This window comes from Orbicella faveolata, unplaced genomic scaffold, assembly GCF_042242905.1.
Source record: "Orbicella faveolata isolate gen_17 unplaced genomic scaffold, um_ofav_v1 contig_13, whole genome shotgun sequence".
In the NCBI taxonomy this organism is placed as follows: Eukaryota; Metazoa; Cnidaria; class Anthozoa; order Scleractinia; family Merulinidae; genus Orbicella; species Orbicella faveolata.
The window spans coordinates 7,550,990-7,577,500 of NW_028301540.1; the positions used below are offsets into that span (position 1 = coordinate 7,550,990).

The 26,511-nt window shown below is 40.7% G+C and overlaps 2 protein-coding genes across 7 annotated transcripts in view; both read right to left on the bottom strand.

Annotated features, from left to right (window-relative positions):
- Window positions 1-66: 66 nt before the first annotated feature.
- On the bottom strand, window positions 67-5,160 carry LOC110050128 (neuroligin-4, X-linked-like). The gene is made up of 2 exons (XM_020756015.2): window positions 4,848-5,160; window positions 67-4,731 (listed from the first exon to the last, which is right to left on the bottom strand). Exon 2 carries the CDS (start codon window positions 4,552-4,554, stop codon window positions 2,779-2,781), a length of 1,776 nt encoding a protein of 591 aa, XP_020611674.2. The 5' UTR covers window positions 4,555-4,731; window positions 4,848-5,160; the 3' UTR covers window positions 67-2,778.
- A 6,540-nt stretch (window positions 5,161-11,700) lies between these two features.
- Window positions 11,701-26,511, bottom strand: part of LOC110050215 (uncharacterized) — a 19,811-nt gene continuing 5,000 nt past the window's right edge. The window contains exons 2-5 of one of the 6 annotated variants that reach the window (XM_089284421.1): window positions 24,809-24,930; window positions 22,884-22,989; window positions 20,192-20,274; window positions 11,701-13,257 (exon numbers count right to left, since the gene is read on the bottom strand). In XM_089284421.1, coding sequence (XP_089140547.1) covers window positions 12,481-13,233 — 753 coding nt within the window. In that variant the 5' untranslated portion in view covers window positions 13,234-13,257; window positions 20,192-20,274; window positions 22,884-22,989; window positions 24,809-24,930 and the 3' untranslated portion in view covers window positions 11,701-12,480. Of the gene's footprint in view, window positions 13,258-14,555; window positions 15,374-20,191; window positions 20,275-22,883; window positions 22,990-24,808; window positions 24,931-26,511 lie in introns of those variants that run through there. The other 5 variants (XM_089284422.1, XM_089284423.1, XM_020756107.2 and 2 more) reach the window with 5 other exon arrangements.

The window sequence follows — 26,511 nt, forward strand, 5'->3', positions numbered from 1 at the left end:
TGTAAGAGAGTAAAGAGCTCAGTATTCGTAACGAACCTCACGGCCAAATAGGAATATACTCAATGGTTCTTTTAAAATATTTTATTAACATGTTTGTTAAAAAAAATTGTAATATTGAACAAACTGCTGCTGGTGCAGATCTACGGTTCCATTTCTACTTTATAACACTGATAACGCTGCTAATTATGTAGCAACATGAAAATTCTCCTTAGTTGCAGTTATGCGTTTATAACGGTAAGAGGTAAGAGACAACGATGTATAATCTGAAGCCTCCATGTCAAGTTCCACTTATAAACTGCCTTCTCATTAACCCTTCAAGCCCTGATTTCAGCATACAAGTTCTCCTTATTGCTCTCTGTACATTTCTTATAGTACTAGTTGGGAGAATGTGATGATCTATCAACCCTTTAAGCCCTGATGTTAGCATACAAATTCTTCTTACTGCTCGCTATACATTTCTTATAGTAGTAGATGGGAGAATTTGATGATCTATCAACCCTTTAAGCCCCGATGTCAGCATACAAATTCTTCTTACTGCTCGCTATACATTTTTAATAGTAGTAGTTGGGAGAATTTGATGATCCATCAACCGTTTGAGTCCTGACATCAACATACAATTTCTCATTACAGGTTTCAATACTTAAAAATTTAATATTGAATATCAGACCTAATCAGTAGCTCTTGCCCGTCATTTCCTTTAGCCATGAATTAACTACATTCCTATAATTCTTTTCGGAGAAATAAACTGAGATGCTGAGCGCAACGTTTTGTCGGATTTGGTAAGAAGTTCTTTCTTGCGTGTTTATGGACCTCGACACCGGCTCAGCCCATAAAGACGCCAAAAAGAGGCCAATATCGAGCCATTTTGACCGAACAATCTTGGTCAATAAAGGATTTATTATATACTGTATGGAAAAAACACTATTTTCTTGCGGTGCACACCGGGTAATCCCTCGCGGGCAAGATAGCGCCATCTTGCCAGTCGGGTAGCCAACCACAGCGCAAGATATAGCTCATCTTCCCCGCGCACGAAGCTAGCCATGTAATAACAGTTGGTTAGGGACTGGGTGTTGTGGTTACCATATCTTATTTGACCTGCTTTGAACGGTCGATAGCTTGCTATAAACTTTCTTATCGTCTTCCAAACAGAACTGAAAAAAGACTCTAAATGTGGTAAAGTAAAAGAATAACAAGTAAAAAGAAAAAAGTAAATGACTTAAAGATCCAAAATATCACCAGAATGGTTATTTGATTTCTTGAAATTTTCTCACGAACGGCCAATTTGATGAATTGTAATCCACCTCCATTCTTGTAACCATTATCACCTTTCCCAAAATATTTGTTCTGATTTGCTCGGTAGAAACTTTTAGTCCGATGTATTTGTGATATTTTGCAATATAATATGGAAATTCCATCAAATGCTTAATTTCTGCATGATGTTGAGTTCCGATCAGGCTATACATAAAAACAAATATAATTTTGGGCGGCCTTGGGTTTCGGTTTATTGCAGCTGTGTTGCCGTACATCAGCGAAGAACCCAGGTCACGTTTAATTTTGTTCGAAGATTCCTCTCTTATTGCAAGCATCAAAGGTTCTTGTCAAGTTGCTAATCTGCTGTTCGACGCTAGATCAGAGTGACCTGGTCGTTTTACTTTCTTGCATGCGCACCAGGTCTCTCTCTTATTCTCTTGAAAAAAACTAGTTTAAAAACTAGTTTTGGGTCAAGTCAGAGGTTTATAAAAGTATCTTATAAACTTCTGGTCAATGTTCTCTTTCCACGGGAATAAGTTTTTAATTCTTTTAGGCTTCCTAGTTTTTCTTTCCTGTTTTTTTTCCACAGTTTTTACGAGATTCCAATAATTTTGAGATTCATTTTGACATACACAGAGCGGTTTTCATTAGGTTGTCGTAAAACCAAAACCAAAGTAATCACTCTAGCCAATCACAAATTGCACAGGCAATCTAGTGAACCAATCAAAACTCGAGGTATTTATGTCGTGGACGCAAAGCGCGGGAAAACGAGCGCGAACGAGTCACGATTGGTTCTGGTTTTACTTCTGACTGGATGAAAAATTGACGCGAGTTTTTTAAGCCAATCGTCTGGCGTAGCGATGCAAAACCAATCACTTTTCGTCATTCAAATGAAAACTGCTCTATAACACAACTGGTCTAACAATCTCCTGAATTCTCTACCCAGGACCTTTGTTCTCTTCCCGCTTACCTACCAGTCAAAAACAAAAAAACGTTTCATCGCTGGTCATGAAGAATGCAGCCTCTAGGGCGTTAATCCTGTCCTATTTAGTCTGTTCCAGGCTCTCGGTCAGTGAAGACTATCAAAGAAGCGGGCGAGACGAACGAAAAAAGAGCGGGACTGATCCTTACTTTTTTCTCTCCCAGACCCCGCTCGTTTTTCTTTCAATCGCCGGCTTTTTTGACCGTTCGCACTGGCCTGACACGAGAATCTGGAACAGGCTAGTCCTATTAGAACAAAGGTCCCGATTATTCAAAGTACGGTTGCGTCAATCAAGGTTAGCATGCACTTTTTTTATTATATTTCGGGTTTGCAACCTTTAAAGACATTTCCCGTTGTTGTCGTTTTTCTCTCTGTTTTGACTTTCGGCTAATCTGCAAAATATTAGAAGTTGTATTTGGGAATCGAATGTAAAAACTACGATTAACTTTTAATTCTAGATAAGCGATAATCGTATTTCGGACAACCGGGTTAACTAAAATATACCTATAGGAGCCGCAATTCCTGTAATGCTTCATGAACGATGCTTAAAACAACACGGTAACAATGATTACGTAAACGAGTATAAACGAAGTGATTCGTATTTCGTTGCCTCTAGTTCCCCGACTTGCCACGGCTAAAACACGACATTCTTTCTCTGTTAAAAACGTTTTATAATACTCACGCCAAAACGCCATCTTGGTTGGCTGATAGTTGATCGCCATTGACGGCTCCTCCAGAATCCGAAGGTAGACCATGTGACTCTGGTTAAATCTCTCCCATGAGGCGCCGCCCACGGGCCCTGGTGTCGGATTACCGTATTTGGCAAAATTCGTGAACAGTGTTATGACCATGTCGCTTACGTTTCTGTCGGCTTCGTCGAAGTTTTGAAGGACGGTGAGGTTCATCAGTGGAAAACCGAACTGGTATGGTGTGTCATCCTTATGCCTTACGCCCAGCCATTCGGGCGAGGGGTCCAGTTTCGAACGATACGCGAACTCATAGAGGTAGGCTGGGCTATGCTTGCTGTGGAATGTCAAACTCGCATGCGCGGGTTCTGCAACGCAAGAATGAGTGACTACATCCGAAAACCCGCGTCTCAGTTTATTGAGGTCTTCAACGTAAGGCCACGGAGTGTTCATAAAAACAACCGCGTCTATCAGAGATTCAGCCACCTTGGTTTCAGGTGTCCATGTCTGTCCGTATCTGCTGAGGATGTATTGCAGCACAAAACTGACCGTTTCTGGAAAGTTTTTAACGGTGAGAGCATTGATTTGGCCTGGAAAGAAGTACGCTCCTTCCTGGCTTGTGAAGCCCGCCATGAGTGTGACGCGGTTGAATTTCCCGGATTTTCTGAGACTGTCGGGTGTGTCTGGTAGGAAGTCACCATCCACTACAGGTCTCCATATATTAGCTGTGTTGAGCAAAAGTTTACGCGCTTCCCTTGAGCGAAGGCACGTTATGATCGCGCTGCTTTCATCTACGGGACATTTCACTGCTTTAGCCAAATATTTTGTGTGTTTCACAGCAGAAGTGTTTGATCCAGTTGCATAAGGAGAGAGTTCAACACCGCTTATAGCAATAGCACGGTGAAAAAGGTCCTTCGAGCGAGGAGACAGCACGTGCAGTCCAACACTAGACCCACCTGCGCTTTCACCAAATATGGTAACACTTGACGCATTTCCTCCAAAGTCTTTGATGTTTTCTTGGATCCACTTCAAAGCCGCGATCTGGTCCAACATCCCATAATTTCCGGGTGCCTCAGGGTCACCAGTTGTAACGAAACCAAAGGGCCCCAATCGGTATTGTATGGTGACCAGAACGACTCCCCACAGGGGTATCACATCTCCGGGGGATACGACGGGGGTACCCACCTCGTACCCCCCACCGTGAATGTAAACCATGACCGGGTAGGAGTCTCCGGCCGCTGAGCTGTCAGTCCGGTGGGGTGTGTAGACGTTCAAGAACAGGCAATCCTCGCTCTCTGGGTGGGAGAAATTCGGCCAGAAGAGCACATTGTAGTCGCCGGGTTGTATGCAAATGCTTCGAAAGTACGAGGCGTTGTAAGTAGCAGGTTTCCAAGCGGAGACTGGCTTCGGAGGTCTAAACCGCAATTCTCCGACCGGCGGCGCAGCGTACGGAATGCCAAGAAACTTGTTCACAGCTTTGATGGGTTTGTTGATACTCGGGAAGCGGCGGATTACTCCCTGAATTGATCCATATCTTGTACTAATGACAACATTGTCATCTGCAGACTTGACAAAATTAGTCTCACCGATTGTAAGCACGAGGAAAGCTGCAATCAACATTGCGCGCAATTCCATATCAAGCTCTCTCGACCTCAGTTCAGTGCAGATGGGCGCAGCTCTTCAGTTTCACATTCAAGGCAAAAAAAGACGGTCTTTTGACGATTCTTAATATTCGGCGAAACCCCGTTGAAAGATCACTTAATCAGAAAGGAAAGGCTGGTCTAATGTCAGAGATCTTCCAAGGCCTCCGCTCTGTTGAATTATCAGAAAAATGTATATGTTTGCGTTAAAAGCTCTAAGTGGGCGGAGACGGTATGTCAGCTTACGTCAGGTTATGCACGTGCTAACATTGAAGAATTGTAACTTACCTCAACAGCAAGGCTTCACTCTGGATCAACTGATCAAATGTTGAAATCCCCAGAAACAAACGCACCTTACTTAATGTGTAAGTAAATACATAGTTGGCCATACCATCCAATTGGAGGCCTCGGCACAGGACAAATATGTGTTTATCGGATTTTTATGAAAGGCAAATATACTGAAACAAAGGACGACGGACGAGAATACGCCATGTAAATATTTGGAACATGTTCAAGCATCACGGTCTTAGCAAAGCAATGGCTTAAAAGGTCAATTGAATTCAGTGGCCCAACGTCAAAAGGGTATTGGGCAATTTTTCCCGCAGACTTTGGGGTACCACTTTCAAATTTGATTTAGATAATGATATTCCGAAGCAAAGTTTTGCTTTTAACAGAAAAATCAGAGGCGATAACGATTAACATTTTTTGCAGCTAATTTCGGAAGCACTTGATGAAGCTGTAGAATCATATCTTTTCATCAACGAGAAAATTAATATAGCATTTCATTTGGTTCTCCATGACGCTACAGCTAAATCTATCACGGCCAACAAAGGATACAATGAACCTCGCTCCGATCTGGTGCGATAACAGACAGCAAAGAGCATATTCGTTTCCTGTGACAATTTATTGACTTATTTGCCAGATATTAGTCATTTTTACTTAATTACCTAATAACGGCCATAGCCAAAGTCAACAAAGATTTTCACGCGCGAAAGGCTAAGAACCCAAGTAATGCAAATAGCCATTCAGATTGATTGACATAACACTGCGCTATAACTCAGCGGCAGCTTTTTGAGTATGAGGTCCTTAAAAGGACTGATTTGCTTTTAATAAAATCAATTTATTATTTTCTATGTTGACTTCGTTGACACCTCACATGAGCTTGAAACAATTAACCCTTGTAGTCATTTTGACTACTTCAACAACAACAACAAAAAAAACCCAGAAGCTTCGCTCGATACAAATTAACGATGGAATGGCGGAGAGTAGCAAGTTGCAAAATACATATTAAAAAAAGTACTTATGTTTTTCCAAATTCGTTGAAACTCCATAAAAGATTCAAAAGCCCTGCCATCAAACGACGACACGATTCAGTTTACCAAGCAGTCTTACTCTCGAGAGTAGTTTAAACAATTTATTCAATTAATCATGAATTACAATACCTTTTTTTCGGAAGTCGCAAAAACTCGGTGGAGTATATCTGAAGCTTGCCTTGTCTCCAGATCTTTTTATATTCTTTCCCTAGCGCAACATCTTTCCCACGGCGCGTATTTTTAATAGCTATTTTTCCCGAGGCAAAATTTGAAGTCTTTCCATATGTTAGCAGATTAGGCAGATCACAGATAAGGATGGACTAATCATAAATTTCCACTACTATTCTTCGTTTGGCGTCAACTAGCCTTTCCGGTTTTGCTCCTGTACAAAGCGCAAAAAAGGTGTCCGCCATAATATTCATTAAAAGAAAACTTTTGATTCTTTAAGATAACAGCAAAATCACGGAATTACTTTCCGCGTATGTGAATGCTGTTTTTCTTTCTCGCATCTTTATTGTTTTGTACCCCTTTTAAGCCGAGAATTCAACGATAAACTACGATGAACTCGTAGAAGTAATAGGTACAATTTGTTCGTCCGTATGGGAAGATTTGGCCTCAAACTGTTAACTTGTAAGCGTATGAAACATTGTAGATTCCTTGAAAGAAGTTATTAAAATATGGCGTTGTTCGTTGAAAAGATTATGTCAGCTGCTGCGCTTCTAAAACACCGATCAAGCTATTTTCTGACCGAAAAGAGCGTCATTTATGATCGGGTTAGGACTTACTTAAGAAACAGATGTTGGGCAAGAAAGATATTTGAAAATTATCCAGATGCTTGCGAAACTGTTTTGGCGTCGAATACTTCAAGTAGGACCACCTTGAGATTAACTCGAAAGCACCGAGCGGTTGATTTTCAAACTGCATGGCAGGTCCTTAAGGAAGAGAAGGCTAAACAACGCATCAGATACGGCAAACGGCAAAAAGGTTGGCGTTGATTTAGCTCACTTTTATTTCGAATTAATGGCTTAATTCATAGGAAAATGAAAAACAATTTACACATTCAGAAAGAACTGACGCTAACTGCGTAACTGAACGCACAGCAAAACAGGGACTTTTATCTCTCCGCGGAGAAATTAAGGCGCTTACTGCACTTTGGAAAACTCGGACTGTAAAAATATAATGACCAGACATTTCAGCTTAGAGTCGGTGAAAGAAATAATGGGTTATTAATATATGTTAAAAGCTAGACGAGCAGTTTGTTTTGAAATATAATTACACATGCACTGATACCTGAATGCACCCTGCAAGCAGAGCCTTTTCTTACGATACATAAAAGATAAAGCAAAAAGAAATAAAAGAGGCTCTGCTCGCACGGTGACCTGAATGTCAATTTAGTCTGATTCGATGTTGTAGCGCTGTTCTCGCTTTGATTGCGTCATAGGTTGGCGGGGAAGGTATCAAGTACAGCCAAGATTTCTTTACGATATTAGGTACCGCGAAATTGTCAGAATTTTTTGTATCATATTTAAGCTGTTTATGAAAGGGGCATGAATACGGAATTAGTGGGTTTGAGGCTGAATAAATAGGAAAAAGTGAAGATTAAAGCATGATTAACATTAAGAACTTTTGATGGACACAGAAATACGTGCCGCTAACATATATTTAGCTCTGGAGCAGTTTTCATTTTCTTATTTCATTTCTATAAACTTTCATTTCAGCTCACAAAAAATTCGCGTCCAACGGCAAGTTCCCCTACAACACGTACAACAACATCACCTAATAAAGAGCATGAATTTTCACCAGGATAATCTTTGCTGTGTAGCAGCTTTTAGCTGGACGATTTTAACAAACGCACAAAACGCCAAGAAGTCACATGCCTTAAGTCTACTTCTTCTCTTCGCTCGGAACACGAGCGACTCGTTGAGAAAGCGCGCGACGAAAACGCGCTGTACTATTAAACGCGTTGAAAGGTTTTGGAGAAAGTCTATCCACGGACTCTTTCAACATATTAATTCTCAATAATGTTTATTATACATTTTGTTTATCCAAGTTTTGAGAATTTGATAATAATCAGTAAAGTATCCCTCGTTGTTCGCGGCGTGCCCTTTTTATTTTCGTCGCTGCTTAACTAGAGCATGACCATAATACATATCATTTGCATAATTTTGATGAGGTCGGAAGCGCGACTCCAGGCTGAACTGGTGCCATCGAGATGATTGCCTTCTTTCACTCCTTTGTTGAAATCCAGGCAACAAATCGTTTATTTTCCCATTCGTGCCACACTGCCTCTCGGACATTAGTTGCTCGCTCGAGCTCGTTCAATAATTATCACTTGAGTCAAACATATTGGGGTCGAGCTTTTGCTAATTCGTGGATTTGTTCACTGCCATGCGTCGTTGACTGTGGACTGGTTGCTATAGTACGCACTCTCGTGTTGTAGATGCTTCGTTCTGGAGGTCTTGAAAACATTGCCCAAGGATTTCAGGTTGATTTCGCGACCTTTCTTAATCTTCCTCTATTCTTGTTTATTTTAGGTTTGTTGTTGTTTTGTGGGTTTTTTCTATCTTAGATAGTGTGATTTTCAGGATTTTGTTTTTTCTCGATCTGAAATAAATTGTGCACAATGCAAAAACGACTTTAAATAGCGTAACAGCTTCTCCAAATAGGAAAAATTAATGATTTTTCTTTGTGTTGTGGATCAGGGAAAGTTTCTACTAAAACAAAATGATTCTCTTCCCCCATTTTCCTCAAGCAATATGCAATAGTCAGCTGGTAGAGCCTCCCCCATCCCCCCATGAGGGGTAGTGGTTGGGTCCCTGAGTTTTTTTGGCGGTGATGTGTCGTACTTCTCTTGAACCCTCACCTTATTTCAGACCTGATCGTAATCTCGATATTCTTTTTCAAATCCGGCTAAAATTACTGCTCGTCGCTCTTGTATGACCTCAGGTAGCCGGGAATGTCCTGCATGAGCATAAACAGCTGCCGAGACTGGGTTTTCGATTTCTCCGGCTTTTATGGCAGAGAACTACTGAGTTTCATCTAAACAACATGCCTACCAAACATACCCGAATTCACACCAAAATGGTCAAAATCTATAATCGATTTCAGACTAAATCAAACGATTTAGTACCATACCCTTTGGAGTTGCACAGGCTTACACGACTTATAAAGGAAGTTCTCCCTTCCTTCCCTCTCACCGCCAGTGTAGAAATAGACGAAGAGAAGTAAATCGTCTTCGACTTTAGATTTGCTGGGGGGAGGCGGAGTGGGGAGATAGTAAGGCTTTTCTCCTTCCTCAGTTGATGCGAGGACCCAATAAAAGCCCTAGCTGGAACAACTCTGAGTGATTAGCGCGATAAGAATTAAATTCACTACAGTCTAAAACGCAACGCGACAAGAAGCGTTCTCACTAATCTACGGACCGGAAAGTTTCGAAAATAACTACCCTACCTAGGTAAACGAACAAGTCAGTTTCAAGGTTATTATTAAATTCCAGTGGTAACATTTTCCGAGTGTGAAGACCTTAAACTTTATTCATAAGTTGGCTGTCTATAGGTCAATTGGCGTCCAATGGAGGAAGACCTGTGTTTATGTCCATTCCTGGGTTACAAGTCCATTCCACTCGAGATTTCCTTTCCAAATGCCTCGTGTTGATCCACGCCCTCTGTCCAAAATACTGCTATTTTCTTTTGCTCGATCGATGCTTTTGCTTGGCGTATATCTCAAGAGCTGTCCACAAAATCAACAAACTATTAGTGCACAGATCAGTAGAAGAATGTCATTGCACGAGGTGCTTACGACGGAAATACTCCTGCTTAAGTAATAAATAAACAAACGCACACGAAACGACCTCCCAAGTTTAGACTATCAGTATATTGCGAACGTGTTTGTGATGTGTAAACCCTGCTTTTAAGCCAAAAAAAAATTCATGGTCGATCTTTCTGTCGGTATCACAAGACTAGATGAGATTTTTTTTTCGGAGAAATTCTTGCTTCGAAAGGACAAAGAATAAATAGCTTTAATTTATAAGCCGGGGAAATGGTTTGTTGCGTCAGTTTGCATGTCAGTAAATTTGTTTATCAAAGCTAAATAAGTCGGAGACAATCACTATTTGGTGCCGTCAGGGTCATATTTGTTATGCTAAGAAAAAGGTTTCGAAACACAAACATAGGTTCCCGCAATGTCGTTTCAAGATGATGGCAGATAATAGATATCACGGCTATATCTGTGTAGGAAATAATTTTAACAATTCGAAAAAGCATTTCCTTACACTCGAAACTCGTTAGAAACAAAATCTTACAAAGATTATTTTGCAATATCTGTTTTAAATTTACTTCGAGTAGTTTGAAGGACACGATAATGTGTTGATGTATTGCCGTGCAGTAAACTTCACCAGAAACACTCAAAGGTGAACACTGCAGTCAACAATGTGTTTGTCTGAATTTATTATGGGCCCCCTCTTCTGTAATGCATGTTTCTCCAGTTAGAATCCTTGACTTGAAAATGGATTTCTAGCTGGGCAAAACGGTTCACCATTTCCTCGTGTAAATGAACGGCATAGAATGTAGAAAACTACCGAACAATTGGAAAGCTAAGAGGAAATGAACTTGCCCAGCTTTTACCTCAGTACTGTTCCGGTAGTCATGGCATCAATAGATTTGCGAAAGTATAGCGTATGAACCGTGAAACTGCCCCATATTTCAGCAATATGCGTGGTTTCTATCCCTCTGGAAATATTCAGATGCGGAAATAACTTAGACATTTTTAACATACCTGAAGCTTTAAAAATAGCGCAAGAATATTGGCTTTTGTCACAGCCAAAACTACTCAGAGCCAAAATTAGAAACGATTCGTTCGACAGAGGGAAAACGTGAACTCATCCCGTCTTGTAGGGCAACCTCGATTATGGGTCAATACTGCCTCGGAACGAGGTTGCAGCCCTGAAGCCACGTGCACACGTCAGTGCTTTGTAAGTGCGTGTCAGAAACCCTGTAGGCTGCCGCTAGCCAAAGATGAACATTTATTTTCTAATGGCCCATGTTCGATATGTTATAATTCTAACGTGGCGCTGAGGCTTTCTGCCAAACGTTAAAGGTTGAGGCCGTATATATGTGAAGTTACAGCTATATTGCTGTATACGGCTATTGTCGCTATATCTCGATTATTGCTGTCCTGTGTGGGACAGTTTCAAAAACGAGTTAGCCGACAAATGGCAAAAACTACAAAATCGCGCTATTGAATAGAGGCTAATACATGGGCGCGCGTAGATATGGAATATCTCAGCCATGAATGGCCGCGTAATCCAGGAGAACAGGAAAATAATCTCTTGCGTAATCCGATTGGTTGATTTTAGTTACTGGCCCCCTGAACTAACCTATAGTCGTGTAATAACGCGCTATAACGTTGTTTCCCATGAGAAAACCAAATCTGAATTGGCGTGAATGTTATAATTATGGGATCGTGACCACCATACGAGTACACCACACGAGTATATACGAGTAACATACGAGCACATACGAGTAGCATACGAGTACATACGAGTACATACGAGTACATACGAGTAAATACGAATAACATACGAGTACATATGAGTAGCATACGAGTACATACGAGTAACATACGAGTACATATTATGTACTCGTATGTTAAATTAGTCTATACGCGTATGTTACTCGATGTACTCGTGTGGTGTTTTAGTCACTAGCTAATTGTGGCGCGGATATTCACACTTTTTACAGTGAGGATCTCAGTGTGATTAACCGTAAAACGTAAAACGGGCCAAACCAGGAGCCAAACATTTAGGCGTAAAAAACGTAGACTTTTAACCGTTAGCAGTAAAAAAATATATTACCCGTCTTGTGGCTTGTAAGCTATATCAATCTACAATTCTTATAAAAATACCTTTCTCCGTCCCGGAATGGGCCTAAGACTTTAAATATCTTTTGCAATACTCTCTACCTAAATTTTTAACTTTCGTAATCAATGAAAGTTAATTTTTAACCCTTTAAAATAATGGTAATTAACTTCTAAGATTTTTGTTAACCGTAAGGAAAACAGACGTAAAAAAGCCAAAATATTGACCGTCAGCCGTAAAAGCCGCCACCCCATTGAGATACTGTTATGTAATTGCTTCATATTTCTGTTGACGAGTTACCTTGTGCCTCTGTTTCAAAACGAGACCTCCTGCAAAACCGTCCATACTGAAAATGAGGAACACATTTTCATATCAATGTTTTCAAACGAAGACATGTTTTGACACAGAGGCAACAGGCAACTCGAAAATGGCCTTTTAAAAGTGGATAAATGAGAAGTCAAAGCACTCGTCACGAATGTTGTGAGACCATGGTACCCCACCAGTCCTCAAGCTTCCCCACCCCTCCCCTGGAGAGGGATTTTACCTCTGCCGCTAATATTCTCGGTGAAACATGGTCATCAAGCAGCGATGCTAGGAAACTAAATTTTGCATAATACGGTGTTAAGTCTGTAAATTACGATGTCAACCTGTGTTGTTTTTTTTTTCGAGAAGTACAAAGTTCTATAATTAATACTAATCGCTTTTCGGTGGCCACTGTTTGATCAGTGTTAAAATAATTTAAAAAATTACATAACTAATTTTCACAACCCACTGGCTTCACCACCTTCCACCAGTTATATGGATACAGATGTTTCATGATTTCGATTCCATTCCTCGGAATAGAGATATTGAAAAATCCGAACTTCACTTTGGGCAGTGGTGGCTGCACCAAGCTCGAAGGAAACGAATGATACAGTCTGTAGTTGATTGGCATCAACTTTGACTCTACACCAGGCCTACCCATTATTCCATTATAATCATAATACACAAAGAGATCCAACGTGGGCCAGCTCTGGCCTTTTTCAGATATAACCATCAATGAACTCTGCCATAACCTGCTTTCAACTGACAGTCCACGCACTGTGAACAAAGCTTGAAATTCTTCAAACGCTATTTGACTGAATGGGCCTTCACCATTTATTGCAAGATCGACATCGTCGTCCCATGGGAGGGGACCCTCTATACCTCTTAGTGGCCCCCATATGGAACCGTACATCAACCAGCAATCGATACCCATGTGTTCCAGAATGGTATGTACCTTGTAAGTTAGCTGCACTAGGCGGTCTATATCTTCCTTGGAATTCTTGCATTTCGCAGGTGGACCCCAGGGTTTATTTCCAGTGTAACGACCTGGAGTAACGAGGTTGATGTTAAGGAACACAACAAGTATAATGCATATTACACCAATTTTGAGACAGTTGCGGCCACGTCGTCTCGAAGAACAGAACTTTCTCTTAAGTAACACAACAAGGTTCTTTAGATATACTCCCAGCGTTGGTTCTGCCATGCAACCACGGAGTACAACAGCTAACTGAAAAAAAAGAAATACAGTAACAACAGCTTGTATGTGTTACGGAACAGTTAGAATTCGTTATACATTTCCTAAACAGAATCAATGAGCAACATCTGCCACTCAAAGCTGCTTTGGACGCACTCAAAAAACGGCACGGAACCTCAAAATTTCGGCACTCAGCCCAAACCATTGACACACGCCAAAATAGCCTGCAGTGCAGGCGTCTTATTGCGGCGAGTTAGCGTTACAACCTTGCGACCGCCTTTTTAGACCGGCATGTTAGACCGCCATGTTAGACGGTGGGGGATGGGGGAGGGGAAAAATGAGAAGACGCCTGCCCGAAAAGCCCGTTAAAATGCGAAACACGTCCTGATTAGTTGCGCTTCACTGCATTTCCGGAAATGAGCGGGTAACCAATCAAAATGAGGTTTTCTCGACACCGGAAGTCTCGCAAGGGTACACACCACGAGAAGTTTGTGCCAAGCCGCAGGATGTCTTGCATTCTCACAGAGATACGTGTTGCGCTAGCGACTTCAGACGTACAGAGTATTTTAGAAATACCGGCAACTGATGAGATCCACATGGAGGATCGAAACCATGGTCTTGCCTGAACTAAGCCGAACAATGGCATATAAAACACGCAAAACAGTTAACGGAACTTGCGCGTAAACAGCTACACTTGAATCATGTGGTGCCAGAACAACCAAAGGAGGAATAAACCTATACATCGAGCAAGAGAAACATAAGCTCGATCAGATAGCTGCAAGAAACATAAGAATGTCTCTAGACAAACGTATAGCTTTCTCAAAGTAAAGCTACAGCGTCTCCGAAGGAAATCGTACGAGAACAAATATGATATCCATGATAAGGATCTACCTACTGTGCTTGTAAACAGTTCTAGTCACAGCCGGGCCCGGTGTCACAATATAGAATGCAAGTAAGCAACATGTTCACGGTAAATTTCATATTTTGTCCCTCAAAAGCAAATTCATGGAGAACAGAGAACGGCAAATGTGCAAATGTCACGAACCGTAGAAGTCGTGTAGGCTAGTCAACCCCATTTTACGTAAATATTAAGCTTTTCCCAAAGCCAGTGGGTAGCACCAGATCTTTTCCGGATACCAGTGTGGAAATTGCGTCTTTTTGCTCAGTTCGTAATTCGCGAGACATTCCAAGTTCACATAAACGCTTGAGAGATTCCCTCTTCCACTGCATGAAAAATTCAAGATGGCGGCTAAACTTTTTACGATGTGAGCGCTCGCTCGAAAAAATCTCGCCTGCTCTGCAGGCTAACGTCAAAAGAAAAGGTTTCAGACCTTCTGCTGGGCACGTTTCCACTTTTGTAACGGCACCTCGTAGTTTATCTCCAATTTCTAAATCCAGTGGAAGATTTGAGTGCAAAGTGTGTCGTCCTCGACGATTCAAAGACGAAACGGATCAAAATCTGAACGAATTAATTAGAGACTGTTGGGGAACATCTACGATCGGTAGACTTGACCGTATATCTTTCATCCCCAACAGTTCTTTTGACGCTTAGAATTCGTTTAACTAGTCCACAATCTACGATCTGCAATCTGTTCTAAACGTTCTTTTGTTCGCTCTGAATTACACATAGCTTTGTTCATACAAAGCTGTGTTCGGTCATACAATATGATACAATACAATATTGCTTACTTGTTCGGTCATACAATATTCTTTTATCTTGCATCCGGTCCCTGTGTTTACATCACCTTTCTCTGAGTCTCGCTACAAATTAATATTTGCATGACCATTTTCCTTGGCAAGTCGCGTTACTGATAACTACTCAGTATTTCACGACAGAGACGTCATGAGAAGAAAAGGACAAAAAACGCATAGCTACTTGCAGCGAAAGCGCACGTGGTTTGTCATGCGTGTTTCAAACAACCTTTCTTCCTTGAGGAGCATGAAAAATTGGTGCTCCAATTATACCGTACCGACTGGTCAGAGACCAGTGGGAATATACCCGAAGAAAATGGAAAGAGGAATAGCTCATACCATTTATAACCATACATAAGTGAAGAGAAGTAGGGCAATGAACCTGTCTGTCAAAAATGGAACGGCAAATTTCGGTCCGACCGGTCAAAGTGGAGCACCTCCAAAGCTGAGGTGATCCCGAATATTCCGGTCTGAATGAACCGAAACGGACCTTTCCATTTGACTTCTGACCGAAATTTCCGGAATCTTTGGCATACCGTAATGATTCGATTTAGCGCCCGGGGCGCTTATTTACGTTTAGTGCCTCAAGGGAGGGCGCTTATTTGAGACAGGGCACTTATTCGGGACAGGGGCCTGTTTCTCGAAAGACCCGGTAAATTATCGGGCCCGGTAAGTCACCCGGTAAGTCCCCGTAAACTTTTCGGGTGTTTCTCGAAGCTCCCGTTATTTTCGATCCCGTTAATTTTTCCGGTAACTTGCCCGGTAATTTACGGGAGGTCGTAACCTCCCGTAAAGTTACCGGGGAGTCACAAATGTTGCAAAACCAAACAAAATGGCGGCCGGGGGCGGACTTTTTTGTTTCAAAGACGCCCCTTTCTAGCCGATATGGCTGACTGGGAAGTCACTGAACGATTTCGGCTCTCACGAGCAAGGATAGAGTGGCTCGTTGAGGAGCTAAAGGAGGAATTGGAGAGAAACACGGCGAGAAGCTGCCCGCTGGCTCCGGAAACCCACGTAAATATAATTGTTGTTGTTGTTGTTTATTATTTTTTTTTTTACAGTTTGAAGGCGTTTGCATGCATGGAAGCGCTATATAACTGCGAAGTTCTATTTTATTGTTTTTCAAAACCAACAAACGGGGGGAAAAAAAATTATGAATAGATAAACACTGTCATGTAAACGACGATCACTCGCCGCGGGTTTTCGAAAAGGCTTCTTTGTATGAACATCAAAATGGGTTCCTGTCATGCAAACCCGATCTTACTGCAAGCCAAACCTGTTTCCTGTGTTTTAATTGCAGATTTTTTTTACTATTTTTGGAGAAGGAAATTAGAAAACAGACATTCTATAAAAAGTAAACATAATAGAGCGATCGCGAAGAGTCGCATTAGGCGCGGTGCACAAATGCTGACAAATGTTGGTTATAGGATTTCTAGCTAGATAAAACACGGAGAAGCGTACTGTACTCACGATAGATAAACGAGAATAAAGAATATTAAAATTATCTCCCCAATCACATAATTGTTTCAGTCGCATTAATATTTCTAATGATCTTAGCTTGCTTTATGCTAGAACAGTCGATTTCGGATCAGTGAAAATTACGCTTGATGTTTGCCGGAGAAAACGATTAAATCACGCCTAAAAATTTTAGTAAGATCCTTCCTTATTCCAAATATTCTGTACACTTACTTAAGCGAAATTCTTATCAGTATAAATTGCTGAAATAAGTGTTTGTAGCTAAATTTCAAGTTCTCAGGTTCACACTGTTTCCTCGGTGGTCCGCAGATCTTGTTTGATTGCTCAGCGGAACATTTTGAATTAAAATGAATCACGGAAAAAGACAACACTCCTAGAAAAGAGCGAGATTGTCGATCGAAGTCTTCGAATCGAGCTACAAAAGGCAATTGATCATCACTTTCAAATAATATGACCATGCAAAATGACGATCTCTCTCAAATGTTCTCCTTTGACACAACGATAACTTCGAAGTTAAATTTCGCAAAGGCATCACAGTCGCAACGACAACAGAATCACTCAGAATCGAATGTGTACGTATAGTCCCAAGTGTTTCTCCTTCTTTCGCGAACGAGCGTAGCCTGCGTAGCAAGCGTTTCCGTGGGGTTTTGGTAGCAAAGAAAGACCGAGGAACGGGATTTTCGGTGTTTTGTCTGCGCGGAAAATGGGGCGAGAACCAAAAAAAAAAGAAGGAGGGGGGTGGGAGAGGGGAAGGAAGGAAACATCGCTTGCAACTTTTACATGTTGCGTGTATGAGGCATTTTCAAGTGTCGTCAGGTCACGTGATTATCACGGTCGCGCGCCTGCGTTACCATTTCTTTGTTTGTTGGTCACGCAGTCACGCGACTGGTTATCACGTGACCTGGCGATAGTTGAAAATGCCTCACATAAAAGTTGCAAGCGATGTTCCATTTTAGCCCATTTTTTATCAATTTTTTATAATACCCACAGGCAAACATTTCTGGATCAATGTTCGAGAAAGTGATCGTGGCGTGAAAGGTCAAAATGTCAGGCGATTAGCTCAAGTGCCTAGTCTTCGAGACGCTCTCAATTTTTTTGGTTTATTCACCCAATCTAGATTTGCGATAAAAACTTAGCTTAAGGGATACTTTTAACCAGCAAAATAGTTTGGGCAGGTAAATCCATGTACCAGATTGACTTTCTGTTCCACGAAATTGACCTAAATTTTGACGTGACGCAACATCATCGCAGCGTATAATTTTAAAACTTTGCTAAAAATTCAGGTTTAAATTTCATGCTGATCTGACGTTAAATAACTGCTAAAAGATGATATTTTAGTACTACGGGTTAGCTTTCCCAGCCACACTTATTATTTTGGCTTGCTAGCGCTCACAAAAAGTGTAATTTTGGGGTCAAGTTTTGCTCTTTTCGGGGCAAAATACGTAAGGCCTTCTCCACAAGAAAATAAAAATCCAAACAACCTCAAAGAAACAGTTTTGAAATAAGTTAGTAAAACCTTCTTCCTGACAAAGTTTCAGAAAATCGAATTTTTCTATCCTGCATAGGTATAGGTGACCGTAGAGAAATCTGATCTTAAAAATCTATTTCTTATGCGAATTGCGTGAAGGTTTGTTCGTGTTTTATTTCATATTTGTGTATTTGAAGTCGATTTATTTGTAAATGAGCCTTACAAGGGGTGACATATGGTCCTTCAAAACTATGGGTCTCGCAAAACTTCCGTCGAATTTCACGGGTTTCGACAAAACACTGACCCCAAGTCAACTGACCCCCTACTGACCCCCCACTGACCCCCTACAAAATCAACGGGAAAATGAAAATTAAAAAAGCCCAGAACTATCAGTGGGAACGATTCAAGTTCGTCAATAAATTTAGACTTCCGACTCCCTTCTCATTTGACTGAAGGATTTGTCACGGAAAATCGAGCACAGAATAAGTTGGAATATCATCAAGTATGGTATTTTTACCCATTAGAAAATTAAGCAATGAAAATAGCGAGGAAATTCTGGCAAATTAACACGCACGCGACTAACCGCGAGCGACACGCACACGATTGCATCAACTGGAAGTTATTTTCGCAACCTTGTAGCCCCAGGTCCCTCGCCTTCCGCATGCACAAAATACATTGCACATGACTTTAGTTATTGACAGTAAGTGGCATTACTGTTTTTCATCAATTTGCCTCTTATTCACCAAGGAGGAAGTAATCGACCGGGCTTCTCCAAATGGTTTTTACTACAGGTACTACAGTTCTTAAAATGCGAAACAAGGCGAGAGGACTGGAACTACCTTATGAAATTCGTCTTCCAGTCGAGGTTTACGCGCGTGTTCGTGTCGCTCGCACGAGCTGTCCATCACGAGCCTTTCGCTAGCCTGTTAATTTGTCAGCGTTTTCTCTTTGCTTCATTTTCCAATGCGTACGAAAACAATGTTTGATGATATTCAAGCTTATTCTGTGCTTGATTTTCCGTCAACAAAACCTCCACTAAACAGTCAAAGGAGAACAAGAGGGTCGGAAATCTGCAATGCGTCTGCCATCTTGGAAGTTTCAAGTAAGCTAAATTTATTGATGAACTTGAATCCGTCCCATTGATAGTTCTGGGCTTTTTTCATTTTCATTTTCATTTTCCCATTAAGGGGGTCAGTAGGGGCTCAGTAGGGGGTCATTTGACCGGGGGTCAGTGTTTTGTCGAAACCCGAATTTCACGGGTCTCGCAGTCTCGTTTTTTCAGCGGTTATGTGCGTCTCGCACTCTCGATTTTTTTTTTGGCAAGGCTGAGAAAGTCTCGAAGTCCGATTTGTTTGTTTTTATAAATGACCTCTGAACGTCTTAGAGAGAGAACGTCTCGCGCTTCTCGCAAATTCTCGCATTTAAAAAGTACATAAATTACTAAGAACAGATTAAAGTAAGGTTAAGAAGCGAAAAAAAACAAAACAACACGAATATATAAACGAAACTAAAGGCCTACCAATGCTGAGGGAACTGGGTGCTACCTGAACTCGAATAAATTATTAATAATAAAATAACGACCGCAAGGGTAACATGGACAGAACAAGAGGCAGGGCTTATGTTTGCAAATACTAGTTCTAATGCTGGCGGAACGAACTTAAGGCGGGGGTTAACCTAAAATTCTGTAAAAAAAATTCGAAGTTTTGTTTTTAACGGAATTTTTGAGAATTTCTGATACTGTAAGTTCCAAGTTTGTTTTCTCAAAACGATTTATTTTTGCCTTTGAGAAAAGATATTTTGAGAAGGATTTGTCCAATTGAGCTGAAATTCTCAGGATTTGTTGTTCTGAGTACATTTTGTGTTTTAATTTAAGCATAGAACTTTCCATCCAGTGCATTTCGTCGAAGTTATGCATTGAAACGTATGTTGGATTTTCTGTATCAGATTTGACTGGTCACCATTTCATGTTTTTTTAACTTTTCAAAAAATCTCTACTTAAAACTGTAAGCTATTTGTCTTCTTTTTAAAAAATGTTAAAATTGTTCCTTTTGATCAGTTCATGTGGGAGTTATCTTTTCTCAAGAAAGCCCTGGCATTCCCCAGCAGGTGGCAGATGTAATCAGCTGGTGTCACATTACAATACAGTTCTAGGGTACAAAAATATATATATTTTTTAAAATCTTTGGTCTTTAAGCTTTCTAAAAATGTATGACTTTACCATGGTTTGGAATTAAATCTTAGCCAGGAGAAAAGTTTGAAAAAAATGGTGTGTTTTTAGGCGAACCCCCGCCTTAATAATGTGCTGGCGAGGGAGGGAAAAAACTCTCTTACCAAAAATCCAAAACATGGAACGGTCGAGTTTCCCAATTCAAGCCATTCAACTAGACGCGGCCCAGATTCGCAGCCGAGTTATACTGCAAGAAAAAGCACAGGGTAAATTTCTACCATGTCCACTAACTTGATACCAAACAAAGAACGTTGACTGATCATGAACACCTTCTCACTGCCTTGGCCTCGTGAACGTCCAGTGTAACACTTGTTTCCGTTGCGGTCCTTTCCATTAAAGTGATAGGGGCGCTGGTTTATATATGCTTAAGAGGTTTACCTAACCCCCAGGGCAACTCATGATCAATTAAAAAATGACCTGCAAATCTCAGGATCATCCGGATTCATCCAGTTTATTTGTTTATCACTGTCAGAACTATCCCAGAACTTAAATGCATTAAAGACATCGCAGCATTTAAGTTTGGGAGTAGCCTGCGAACAGGCTGTCGGCGAGGACGGAGCGAAACTGAAGGATTCGGAGAGCGAAGCGATCAGGGCGGAGCGGGACGAGGTAAGGAAGCGTCCCTAGCTTCGTTCGCCGAATTCTTTTTTATTTTTTATTTCGCGCTCACTGAGAGCCTGTTCGCAAGACATTTTGCGAGGGGAGTGTTGGTCAATATTCGTAAGCATGGAAAAGCCCGGCAACAGTAAGGAGTCTGGAGAAATCCAAAAACCATGGTAACCACCTGTTGCTCTACTGCCGTGTAACACTTTGAAGTGAGAACTACCTGAAGTTCTAAGTAGTTTTAAAATTCTTCCTGAGCAGAATAACTGTTGTGCCTATATATACAGTGGAATCTCGATTTCTCGAACCTTCATTTTTTCGAACTTCCCGATAATTCGAAACACAAGTCGTTCCCTCTCCCAAGTCGAACACTGTCATTTTACCCCCGATTTCTTGAACTCTCCGATTTTTCGAACCAATTTTTCTTTCCCTTGGAGGTTCGAAAAATCGGGATTCCACTGTACAATGGAATACCGTAGAACAACAATGAGCCCATTGCAAAACCAATAGCGGTTTAGGATTAGTAAACGATAGATTAGGACCGCGTTCACACTACGCCGAAGAAATTTGAACACGACGTTTTCACAAACGCATCATATGTTTTCCATCCGTGGTATTACGCCGGATAAATTTGAAAACGCAAACGTCACCGGACCTTTTGGATTTGTGTCAGTGAGGAAGACTCGTACAGGGATCTCACAATATTATCGTGATGTCAGCGTTTTCGAAAAGTTTCGTTTTCAAAATGTTTTCTGCGTACACACTTAAAACACAAAGGCGGCGTTTTCAAATTCCTCCAGTTTGAAGAGCGTTTTCGAAAAGCTCCGTTTTCGTGACGGATTAGTGTGGACGTACGGTAGGTTTAACTGTAGAAATAAAGCTGCCTTCCAAATTTCTACGGCGTTGTGCGGACGGGAAACGAAGGAGGGACCACGGGAGATAGAAATGAGACAGATGGAAAGGCCTGAAGCGGCATTCAAGTCAAGGCAAAGGACCGGCAGGTGTGGAAGAGCGAGCGAGCGAGTGCGTCCGCGCGCGCGCGTGCGTGCGCGAGTGAATGTGGATGAATGACTGTTTAGAGACTAGCGACAAATAGCGCTAAATATAATAGCTAGTATGAACCAGGCCTCAGGTCTGGTTCACACTGGCGACATAACGGTCAACATAATAGCTTATGTCGCAATGTGACTGATTGACATAACAGAAAAGATCAGTTTTTAAAATAGACCAATTTCGATATATTAAAATTCAGCCTAAAACAATAGAACTCAGCACGAGGCTCTGGGGAATAACTACAGAATTTGTGGGTTTATTCCCCAGAGTCTTGTACTGAGGTCTATTGTGTTAGCTGAATTTTGATATATCGAAATTGGTCTATTATACAACAAAAATCTAAGAATCTAAAAGAATACATTATAAAACTAAAACTTACAATTTAAATGTTCTAAAAACTCATGATGTGAATAAAAAGGTTTTTGTTCTGCGGCAGAAGGTCTGCATGTTTGCAGCGTTTACAATATTTTCAGGAAGTTCATTAAAAAGTTCTGCGCCACTAGAAAGAAATTTCCTTCTTCCAAAATCAAACTTTACTCTTGGTAAAAAAAAAAAAAAGCCTTAAACGCTGCCTTGTGGTATAGTTATGAATATCAGAGAATTTAGTAAAATAAGATATGAAACAGCTTGGAGCTAGAGATCATAATCTCTTGTTTGGAACTAGAAAACAAGCTTTGTTTTATGAAGGAGCGTCTGACTCTCGGCCAGTGGCGACAGTGGCAAATACCCCGTTGTCCGCGAAGAGCGGGTACAGATTGGAAACCGGGCTTTGAATGTTACAAAACTTGGGTTAAAGATAAATAATCAGGTCTGTGAGATATTGATCCTCGACATGGGACCCAACTAAGATATCTGAATCGAGCAGACTACATAAATTGCCCTTCTCGCCGTAGCAAAGACGTTTGTGATATGAAGTGCGATCATGTTAGCGGGTATTTAGCCAAATCGGGGAGGATGATGACTGAGCGGCGGAAATCGAACCTACCGCAAAGAGTTTAAAAAAAAAAAAACCCTCAGAAAAAACTGTGCCATTTAATAAAATAATATTACCCTCGACCCGTCCTTCTTATGCCGTTATGTCGCTAGTGTGAACTAGGCGCCCTCATTAGGGGGTGTGTCGATGATAAAAGCGTCACTTACCGTGTGTTTACACAAGCTGTTTTTATGGCAGTGGGAGTTTTATACAGCAGAAAAATCGATGACACTTCTTGGGGATGTGAAACAAACACTTGAATGAATTTTGGCTCTGGTAAGCGATGAAAGAGATATGATGAACCATATGTAAATTCACCAAACTTTTTTGACAGTGAATAATATTAACTTTATAACTGTAGTCCACTCAACAGACACTCCGCCTAGATGACGCCTACATTTGAATAACAATACTTACCTGATACCTATTAAGTCTTGCGTGCTTTTAATGTTTCGAGACAAAGGATTTTTCTATATATATTGTCTATTGGTTTTGTTTTTCTGTTGAAAGCTTCTAAAAAAATGCATTCCTGTGAATATTTCACTCTGAGAAGAACCGGTTTGAGAAATGCATGTCATAAACTTAACATAAACGGCATCCGTGTTATTTCGGTCTTGAGCGTGTTAAAAACTCGAAATAGCAAAGATGAATAAACAGGCTAACAGGAGCGATATTTCGGCTATAACTGGAGCTCTCTGTGGGCTAACCGGAGCACTATATAGCTTGACGTAAGCGCTAATTAGGCTTAAGGCTAACCGTAGTGATATTTCCTCATTTCGCCACCTCTACAGAGTTTTAAAACACGCCGTCGTGACTTTGTCGAAAGACCTCGCAGGCGAATATTTTTGTGATGTGTTCTCTTGTATCAGTACACGAGGGAATAACCATTGCACTACCTTTCTTTACGACCCTTTGTGTGGCTACTGATTGGTCAGTTTTTGTATCGGTTATCGTGTACCGGAGGACAGAACTTCTTTTGTGAAAGCAAAACTGAAAATACATCAGCATAGATTGAACTTCCCTTCAGAGATCTGTGAAGGTTTTCCGCGTTACCGATTAAGTTCGAATATCATGATTTTAGAATTTCAGTTACGTACCCGTTACCGATTTTCCATCGCAAGTATGAGAATGACCACCGCAAAAGCAGTGATGCATTTATTACGCATCAAAATTATACCATACTGTAGCTTCAGCAAGCGTATTTGATTCGGATAGTTCTGTTTCATAGCGATGCATTTCAAACATGTTATAACTCTTTAAAAATGGCAATTCCCTTTCCATTCTGACTAAATTTTTCAGTTTCCAGCCTCTCATCAGCCAAATTGATTGTAAATGGCAAGCGCCATCTTGTTCGGTTGGTTTGCTGATTTTGGAAACACCTTACATTATTCAGCGATAATCCCGATCGGTTTATTTTGACAAACGGTCAGCACCCACTGAAATGATTTTTCCCGAAGTTACAACTTCAGACTTCCCACCCGTTGGCTGAAAGTCAAATACTCGAAGAAGTTTATTATTTTATCGTTGTCTTTTGTCCTAGTCAGTTAATATGTTGTTTCTGTATGAAGCAATAATGAAACACTTTCCTTCATATAGATATTTTGATGGCTTGGACGGAAAAAAAACTGTTGTTAATACTCTAAACGGGAAATCGATAACCGGTGACTGAAATTCTAAAATTGGTAACCGGTAACTAATACAAAAATATTGGTAACTTCACGACAACGAACCACAGCTGCAAACCACACAGACATCGCGAGGCTCTATAATATGTGAATTTTATATGTGCACGCTTACATATCGGAGTATGCGAATACCAGAGGGTTTATATAGTCTGTGATCTGAGTACTAGAGGGATTTTATTTAACTGATTTTTCCTGTCTATTTGAAAACAAATAACTATAATGATGTTCTCTTACCGTAATATTGTTCGGACTTGTTCAGCCCTTTATGCGCCATGCGTAAGGCACAAAACAGCTGAGTAAAACGAGCAAACTTAGCGGGCACAAAAGCTTGTCGTCACAACGAGAAAAAAAAAAAGAAACACAGCAAAAATAGACAGCAACGATTAAAAACCGACCAAGAAGCCTACCTTTGAAGCCTTTGAAGATTCTGATATAGGCTTTCACCTGGCGATTGAAACCTTGTTGCTTCGACAACTTTGCTGATCATGATACGACAACAGGTGCAATCTTCTTGCGTCACGCAATCTTCCTGCGTCACGAATGAACAACACATTCCTTTTTTCCTTCCCTAAAGTCACTTTAGAGCCGACGTCTTAATGTGTAATATTCAAAACGTCAGTCATAAACTGACAAGGTTTCCTTGAGGTGTGTTAGGAGATTGGACCCCAGCACCATTGTACGTTTGCAGTACATAATATTACAGTGTATTACGTAAAATATTTTATAAGAATATAGAGGCTAAAATTTGCCAAAATTTAAAATCCGAGGCTAAGATTTTGAAAAGAATATAAAATTTTTTGGGTTGAAAATTTGTAAATACAATTCTTGGCTTGCACTGTCACGCAATAGAAAACATAATTCGAAAACCGTTCAGTGGATAAAGTCAAGAAATTGTGACGTTATAGCAGATTGATAAAGAAGACACTTCTCCAAGTTTTAAGTCTGTGCGTTCGCCCAAACTTAAGATATTTGTCGAAATATTTTGCACAAATTTACAGAGCCCAGTATGGAGACGCCATATTGGTGTACCGTGGTACACCAACATGGCGCAAAATAGTGTAAACATCTAGAACTTACTTTGGCTGTACCGAACAAACAAGCATTTACATAAGCACTTTTCTTAATACTTTAACTTCTGAACAGGCTAGAAATCACGAGATAAATATATATTTGTGTGGGCGAAGCTCACATTAAGTTGGCAGCTAAAAACTTTGTCTGTTAACTAGAGACACGTGATCGAAAGGAATTCTACTAAGATGACTGGGCACTAGTGTAGAGCCTACAGATGAGAAGATTGGCTGCTAGTTGGCTTGTTCGAGTGGATTTTCTGCCTTCTGTTGGCTTCGCTTTTGTGTACCATTTATGTATCGGTTTCAAGAGACTTTTTATTTTCCCAACTTTCAGTTGCCAAGGTAGGCAGTACTATGTCTGCTTGGATGTATTGTCTGTCTTCGCATCCTTTGCAATTTCAGCTTATGTTTAATTGCGTGTATGTCTGTTTGCATTTATCGAAAATTCAGCTTCCTAATTCCGTGTAGGCTTTGAAAATGTAGATTACAGTTGTATTGTTTATTGATAGCTTTCTTTTATTATTCCTTCAGGTGTCCATAACGGGAGTTATTTTGCTCACGCAAGCCAATCTGTATCAAGGCTCCGCCTTTGTTTAGTGCAGGTTGCACGGGGGCTGGTATGCTTTCGCAAGCTAACATTTATCGGCCTGAATGTTCGGCGCGGGTTGCCCCATATAGCGAAAGAAGTCTTTGTACTTTCGCTAGCCAACATTTATATCGGCTTGAACTGATTGATGTGGGAAGCACTACAAAGAGAGACGTACTGTCAGGAATTGTCATTGGAGATTGTTAGAAACTTTCAGAGATTGAAATAGACTGCCTTGCACTTGCATGGTACTTGCACTATTAGAAATACACTTGAACAGTGTTTATAGTCACCCTGTTGTTGCTTTTTCAGGATCAAAAGTTAGTATGGGAATCTCGGTTTTAACAGTCAAGGATCGGCTTTCATAACCATTTCGTGAATGCAAAGGATGTCGTTATTCATGGATCAGTTCTGACTGTGCTTTATTTCCACGGTTTTATTGTGCCAAAATTAA